The 8,252-nt window shown below is 42.9% G+C and overlaps 1 protein-coding gene across 1 annotated transcript; it reads right to left on the reverse strand.

Moving 5' to 3' along the window:
• Nucleotides 1-2,366: 2,366 nt before the first annotated feature.
• gpr17 (G protein-coupled receptor 17) lies at nucleotides 2,367-7,064 on the reverse strand. The gene is made up of 2 exons (XM_042512315.1): nucleotides 7,042-7,064; nucleotides 2,367-3,394 (listed from the first exon to the last, which is right to left on the reverse strand). Exon 2 carries the CDS (start codon nucleotides 3,384-3,386, stop codon nucleotides 2,367-2,369), a length of 1,020 nt encoding a protein of 339 aa, XP_042368249.1. The 5' UTR covers nucleotides 3,387-3,394; nucleotides 7,042-7,064.
• Nucleotides 7,065-8,252: the final 1,188 nt, after the last annotated feature.

The following is an 8,252-nucleotide window of genomic DNA, read 5'->3' on the forward strand; positions in this document are numbered from 1 at the left end:
TCCACCTGCCCTATAGGCGCCCTTGTGCTCCTACATGATATGCAACAGATTCTGTTAGACCCGATTCTCAAGTGACGCCGCCCATCCACATATCATGCTGCTGCAGCAGGTGCCGTACAGCGGCACAAAATAACAACACAACCGGTCCTGTCTGGCCAAAAGGTGCTTTTTGGCAAGATCATAAACTGAAAGCACTGTCAAAACGGTGGCATTTGACGACTTCATGACTGAGAATGGGCTAGAGAAACTTAAACTAACAGCAAGAAGAAAAGCTGGGCCTGGGATCACATTTCCCGTCAACTGAAGCAGACTTGAAATTGTCCAAATATTAAGGACTTTGAACATTTCAGTGATTTCTGATGTCTTGCTATAGTATGCAGCCACAAGCCAACTTGCACTTGCTTTTTGGGGGAACGCTCTTTGGTGGTGGTCAGGGCAATTACCATGTGGTGTTGCAAAAACAGGTAAGACTCAACAGCCATGCTAGCAGCTCTGAGAAGCTGCACGTAGACACACTGGTGCTTTGAGTTAAATGCAAACATCAGCATGCTAACATGCTCACAGTGACAGCCAGCATGCTAACGATTAGCACGTGTGATGACAATCTTAGCTCAGGTATTAGCACATTAACATTTACTGGCATTAAACGCAAAGCAAAGCTGAATCTGATGGGAATGTAACCGGGTTTGCAGGTATTGTAATCCATCCTATAGCTGTTGAGATTATTCAGTGTGGACCAACCACCTGACTCACACACGTTGCCATGCTGCTAGCATAAAAACAATTAGATTAAAGAAAAAAAAGATGATGATAAAAGCTAACAAGTATTCATCACATTTGGCATAGGATACAAAACAGTTAAATACATTAATGTTGACTATGCACATATTTGATCATTTGGTGTTTGACACAAAACATCAACAACTTCATCTTGTGGAGGTCAGAAGCAGCCGGAGCCTCATGGTCTCACAGACGTTGATGGCGAAGGCGTGTTTGAGTTCTCTGGTCGATTTTATGCACACGTAAGTCAGAAACTGCAGACTTTTCTCATGGGGATAACCCACAATGCATGCAAAGCCAACGGTAATGACAGTGGAATTTCGGATGCATAAAAAAGGAAACATGAGCCAAACATGGAAGAAGTTGGCATGAAGGAATTTTCCTGGAAGTATAAACAGAGTACTTATTTGTCTTGTGACGACGTGATAGTGAAGTCCAACTCTGTTTACTTCCTCCAAATGTACAATTTTGCTCCTCAACATTTTCTTGATTTACTACATTATATCTGGAATATGAGTCTCACACTTTACTGGACAAAGGGAGTTCCCGTCCAGGTGATGTGAGTCCACAAGTGCTGTCCCAGTCCTCACATATGTTGTTTGGTGTCTGCCGCCCTCCTGCACTCACACGGTGACGTCGGTTAAAGTCTGTGAGGGTGAATAGGGCCTGGGGTGGACCTGTAACTGGGCCCTAAAGGTATAATATGCAGGATTGTCAGTTACCGTTTTTAAATTTGCTATAGTGAAAGTAAAAGCCAAACCCAAAGTCTCTCCAATTTGGCGTTGTTATATTTGCGTTATTTCAGCGCTGTGCATCTTGGATGCTGCTGTTTATCGTCAGGCACCTGGTCACTACGGCTACGGTCATGTGGACGCACACACACTTTTATTCATGGTACTTTGTGGTCCGTGTCGGGATGTCAACAAAGACACATGCTGACATGGACGGTTAAGTTTAGGGTAAAAAGCACATGGTAAAGTGAAGGTCTGGGATTTTTCGGATTCATACACCACCCCCCTTCATGCTTTTTATATTACATCATTACTGGCAACATTTCAGCCTGATGCCGTCCAGCGGCATATCATGCGGACGTGACAGGATCCGTCCGGCCGTGTTCTCAACTGATGCCGACTGTTCGCAGATCACGCTGCCACAGCAGCTGCCATCCGGCCGTCTTGCATCATAAAACAACAGCATAAACGGTTCTGTCAGGCTGCATTTTCAGCTGATGACATCCAGTGGCAAAAGTTGGCTTTTGGCGTTGGGTCTTATGCTGAAAGCACTGCAAAAGCAGCGGTATTCGACGACATCAGAGTGAGAACGGGCCGCCTGAACACAGAAAATAGGAAGCAGATAAGAAAATAAAGGCAGAGGGCAGAATCTTTGCAGAAAGACACTCCACCAAACACTTATAGTGGGTGATACGCCACGACTGAGAGGGATTTCTTTGAGTCGATACATTGATTTTTTGGGAAAATCCTGCATAGTATATCTTTAAATTCAGGCTACAGTGTCATATCAAACACATTTGTGTTGGAAAAGCGCCGATCAAAGAGCGCTTTGGATCGAGTTCAAATTTCTCTACTTCAAAACTCCGACTTGGCGCTCACAGAGCTCTCGTGTGTTCCCTTTAACTCTCCGCTGGTGGCTCCCGATACTCCTGCCTGATCTTTGCAAAACAATCGGATCAGAGTGCCGCGAAACTTCTCCGCCCCGAACAGGTAGATGAGCGGGTCCATGGCGCCGTTGAGGCAGGTGAGCGAGGAGGTGAGACGGTTGGCCAGGCTCAGGCCTCTGCGTGTCTGACACGAGACGGCAGGATGACTGTAGCCCAGGATGAAAGTGGCCCGGCTCACGTGATACGGCAGGAAACAGACGACGTAGATGAGCATGACCAGACCGATGGTGCGCAGCGCTCTCATCTTGAGGGCCGGCTCTAACCGGGAGCCCCGGTGCAGGCTGTGAATGATGAGCAGGTAGCAGCACAGAGTGGCGAGGAAAGGCGGAGTGAACGCAACAGCCAACGAGATCAGAGCATTACGAGAGGCCTTCTCTCTGTACAGCTGCAAACACACCGTCACGCCATCCACCTCTGCAGTCTGGTGGGTGATCAAGAGTGGCGCCATGGAGACAGTAACCAGCGCCCACAGAGAGAAGCTGATGATGTGAGCGTAGCGAGCACGGCGAATCTTCAGCGACCTCACAGCGTGAACCACAGCCAGGTAACGATCTCCGGCCACGCAGGCCAGGAAGTACAGGCTGGCGTACATGTTGACATAAAACAAGAAGCCCGCTAATCTGCAGGGTACCTCGCCAAAGGGCCAGTGGCCCCTGGTGAGATGGTACGTGGCCCTCAGCGGGAGGATGATCACGTACGATAAATCCGCCACAGCCAGATGAATCAGGAAGATGTTAGCTGGAGAAGAAGCGCCACGCTGGTGAGAGAAGATCCAGAGAGCCAAGCTGTTGCCGTTCAGCGCCAGGAAGAAAACCAGGATGTAGAAACATCCAAACAGCATGTTTTCAACTGTCGTATCCACCGCCGCACAGCTTTCAGACGACACGTTCGACGCCATGGAGGGCAGATCCACCGTAACAGACTCCATGTTGGTAACTGAGGAGAAAGAAAACGTGGCAGAAATTTATCCTAAGAGCCATTTTCATGTATAAAAAGAAACATTTTTTCCTTTTTGGGATGCTTTATATCCTATGATGGAGGGTTAGGGCTATGTTAAAGAAATTATTAAGAGAATTAAGTTGTAAAATTATGAGAATAGAATCTTATAAATTTACAAGAATAAAGTTGTAACCATATGATATTAAAATCATACATTAATGAGAAATAAATTTGTAAAATTATGAGATTAAGCTTGTAATTTTATGAGAAATAAAGTCACAGATTAGGACCGGAGAGTTCTGACCATTCATCCATCACTTCTGACCATTTATTCATACTTTGTTGCTTTTTATACCGTTTTACCCGACTCTCCGGTCTTAATGTGTGACTTAATTTCTCATAAAATTATTAGTTTAATCTCATTACATTCTAACTTTCTTCTAGAAACTGTAACATGAATGAATGTAAGAGTTCTTTTTTAATTTCACATGGTCCTTATCCTCTGTTATAATATTTTAATAAAACAACATCATTTGTCAGTATGGATAAAATAAATTATGGAGGGACCGCTCGGATTAAATCTCTGACTATCTGAAACACGTGTTTTGATTTCTAAAATAGTTCATTGTTAGTATTCAGACAGCAACCTACCCCAGTGACAGGAAACCCAACCCCTGTCCACACACAGAGACACACAGAGACACACACACACACACACACACACACACACACTGACAATAGGCAGGGAGAGTATTTGTCACAGAGCCAGTCTCACAAGGTAACAATAGATGTCAGTGTCTCTGGCTAATGTGCACATGCCCTCAGAGCGGATTCATTCAGTAAGTACGAGACTTCCTGCGCACATTATTAAGTTCAGGAAGTCATTATATCTTCATTCTTCTTCTTTTTTTTTTTTTTTTTTTTACAGCTTATCGGGCCTCGAAGTCTGATTTGTCAGCAAGAATTCTCTCATTTACACTGAATGGCAAACAAAGTTTCATTTCAAGAAACGTAAGCTGTGCAAGTTAAAACACAGCTTAAGTTTGGGGAAAAGTCGACTTTTAATGTAGCAGAATTACATGAGTTTTAAACCTACTCTGTAATACTAGTTTAGAAAAAGTCTGAAATAACCTCAAATGTTTATACCGCTTTAAAGGGACAGTTCACCCTGATATCAAAAATACATATATGTCCCCTTACCTGTCATGATATTCATCAGTCAAGATAATTTTGGTGTGAGTGTTGGAGATATCTGCCGTAGAGATGAAAAAATGTTTTTTCTTTTAATTTTAGAGAGAACTGACCATTTAAAGGAATAGGTTTACCATACTAACACTACTCTCATATTTGTGCCATGGAAGTATAAAGAGAGCTGGATACAGCATTCAGAGAGGAGCTTTGTTTATTCCTATAAAAGTTGCTCAGTGGCGTATTAAGCCAAAAACGCTCTATTTACACAGTATGAAAATACCTGGATTATTGGGCCCATAGAGAGAGCACACAAGAGACTTCTGCTGGCCGAAAGGCTAACTTTGGGGTTTAGCACTCTGCTAACTTGTGCAGGGACAAAACTATTCAATATTGTGCCGAATGGATCAAATCCTGCATTTCGTGGGGTTTTGACGCTCAAAAAAATGTAAACACTGATTTACAAACATCTCTTTTACAATGTAAGTCTATGGATAAAAGTCTTTTTGGGCCCCATGGCATTACATCTGTGGAATTTGTGGTTACTATTCAATAGCGTGTCATCCTCCATGACAAAGTTTAAACTTTGACCATGAAATTGACCAACATAAATTCCAACATTCCTCAAGGGGTTGAACATTTCTTGAACTATTCAGACACACCTCAAAATATCAAACCACCCACTCCTCCGTCCCTCTGGGGAGCTCAGACTGTCCACTCCTAATTTTGTTTTTATTTCCTCCTTTTCTTTTTTTGCCTGCACATCTACACAAACATCACCGGGGCGTGAACGGCGGTAATTAATCTTAGGAAAAAAGGCGTGTCTCGAACTTTCACTTCAACATTACTGCAAGATCCAAGAACAGCATCGCAACATGTGCAGCAGGGTTGAACTTGTCCCGCAGATGTTTCACTGAAGGAAGGCTCCAAAATAACAGTGAAAGGTGATTAAATAATGCTGCACCACAGCAAGGCTCCTTCACATAAAGGGATTGTGTCTCTTTATCTCACTGGGCTAAAAATCTGTTTCTCCAGCTTGCTGTCTGGACTTTTGGCTCATTAGGAACCAGCCAGATGTAGCAGTGTGGCTCTTTTCAGCATGTGTTGCGCTCCTGGAGCTGTGAGACCCTCAGCGGAGGGTATTTCTCAGCCAGGGCTCAGCCTCAGCGCATTCAGGAGCCCCAAAGAAAAGGGCTGCAGTCCCAGCAGGGATAACAAACCCAGAGCAGCACTGCTGAATGGAAAAGCTCCCATAAATACGGATCCCCGAGGGATAATCCTAAAGAGAGGCAATCCTGAAATATGCCTCCATCACAATGATCTGGGTAAGCAGATCTGTGCAGGAGCGCTGCCAGAGAGGAGCATCCTGGCGTTGATGCTTTTTTAGAGATTAGTCAGAGACAATTTGTTTTGACAGCTGTAATGTGCACGATCTTTCATTGTTAAAACAGTCACAGTAAAACCCAAGAAGAATAAAGGAAGTATGAAATTTGGTTATTGGATTAAAAATGCGAGTGCATGTCTTAAAAAGCAGATTGTCATCAATGCACGCTTGAAAAAACATTGAAAATGCTGAGGTTTTTTAGGATTTACATGACAAAAGTGATGCATATACAGAGTAAGTGCATATGCACAGTGGACTTTGTAGCTCTAATATTAAGATTTTACTGTTTGTGCAATTTAAGTAGTGTACACAACTAAAACAGGAGAAATCTGTCTGCACAGCCACTTTTAACCATTTGAAACAAACTGGCTTAATTTTTTTCCCAAAAATAAGGGAAGGCAATCAGCAACTTAATAAAAAATGAGAAACTTACAAGAAAATTACCTTACAATAAGCAAAAAATGAATAAACTAATTAATTTTTAAAACACTTTTAAAAGTAATGAAAATATTTTCTCTTTAGCATAACTTAATAAAATTCTAAGAATTACTCATACAGTTTTCTGGACATTTTCCTTATTTTTTTTTATATGAATCTGATTAGCTCCCCACAGCTAATTTTCAAGTCATTTTCTTGTCATTTTTTTTGTAATTTGCAGAACATTTCTTGCCAAGTTGCACATTTCCTTTTTCCCATATTTAAAAGAAATCAATGGGCTTGATTAACCCAATACGTTAAAAAACAAAGAAGTCAGGAAACTTGTAAACAGTGAAAGAATAAAGATTTGAAAATTGGCACAAAAAATAAAATAAAAGTTAAAAAACAATGAAAATTGCATTAAAAAAATTGTAAAAATTAATATGAATTCTGTAACCTAATTAGAAATAAGTGATTGTGTTCATTTTAAATATACATTTCAAATCAAACCAATTTGCTTAGGGTTAAAAAAAGCTGTCAACAAAGCTGATGCTGATCCAGATTCTGAAGGGTTGAAAAAACTTATCACAGACAAAAATTCATAGAAACATTTCTATTTCTTTATCAAAGTCTGAAGTAAAGTAAAGAGACTCACCTGAGCTTTGCAGAGCGGATGTCTTGCAGAAAACTTGGCTGCTTCACAAATCAGCAGCTGAACAATCAGAGCAGGAGCAGAGTGAAGAGAGTGCGAGCGGCGAGCTCTGGAAGAACTGAAGCCCCGACACAAAACACGCTGTCCTATAACCCCCTCTTCTCTCACTCAAGATGTTCTGGGGAATGAGACTGTAGCTCTTTTTGTGTCTCAACAAATTTGATAACAGAAAGGGAGTCCCAATGGGAGCCTTTCGTTTGAACCTTGACCCCACCCTTTCTTCTTCCATCCCCTGCTCCTCAGAGAGCCACTTGTGCGCTCCACAATAGCCTGAGTCAGAGTAAGCGCTGCATTTTAGCAGCGTGCAGAAGAATGGCATGCCTCTGTCGCTACGAGTCTCGGGTATGACTCCATGGAAACGAGTCCTAGCGGTGCACCGAGTGCCTCCACCGTGAACTCCCACCCCCCCACTGATAGACAGAAGATGGAGTGCGTTGTTAATTGAGAAGTTTATGACTAAAGTCTCAGAGATGATCCTTTGTAGATGGTTCGACAGAGGGCCCCATTCCCTATAGGAGAGCAAGTGAAAAACAAGAGCGGGGAGGACGAGGAGGGGGGATGCTTGGAGGAAACAGAGGCCCTTGTTGGTCTCCTGCCTCCTGGGGGCATCCTGAATTGGAATGCCCGAAATAATCAGTCACATAGCCATCGGACAGATGTGGAGAGAGTACCCGCTGGCTGAGGGGGGATAATATTTCTTTCATACGAGGAGTTCACAGCTGTGTGTCGCACACATCGGCCCTTTCTGTCCTCTGTATCATCGACATGCAAATGGGATTCTGCAGACTTGAATGAAGCCACTATCTGTGTGCAAGAAGCTCTGACACCACTACCCTGTTAATCTACTGCCAACTGCTAATTGGGGCGGCCCCCCGCTTTTGTTTCGGCTCCTCGGCTCTGTCTGTTGTGCGTCTCGTAACCCCGAAGCAAAAACATTGCCCTGTGTAAGTGCTAACGATCATAAATACATCGTTCTTCTTTGTGCGTTGAAGGAGCGGCGCCCGGCTGCCGACAGAAGAGAACGTGCTCTCTTTTCGTTTATAACACTCACTTCAACTGGGAAAATTTTTTATGTGACAATTTTTGCAGGAACAATAAATGTTTAATTCAATATTTTTTCAAAGATCATGATTCCAAATCATTATAAGCAATTT

The sequence above is a fragment of the Plectropomus leopardus genome, chromosome 3 (assembly GCF_008729295.1).
Source record: "Plectropomus leopardus isolate mb chromosome 3, YSFRI_Pleo_2.0, whole genome shotgun sequence".
NCBI lineage: Eukaryota > Metazoa > Chordata > Actinopteri > Perciformes > Serranidae > Plectropomus > Plectropomus leopardus.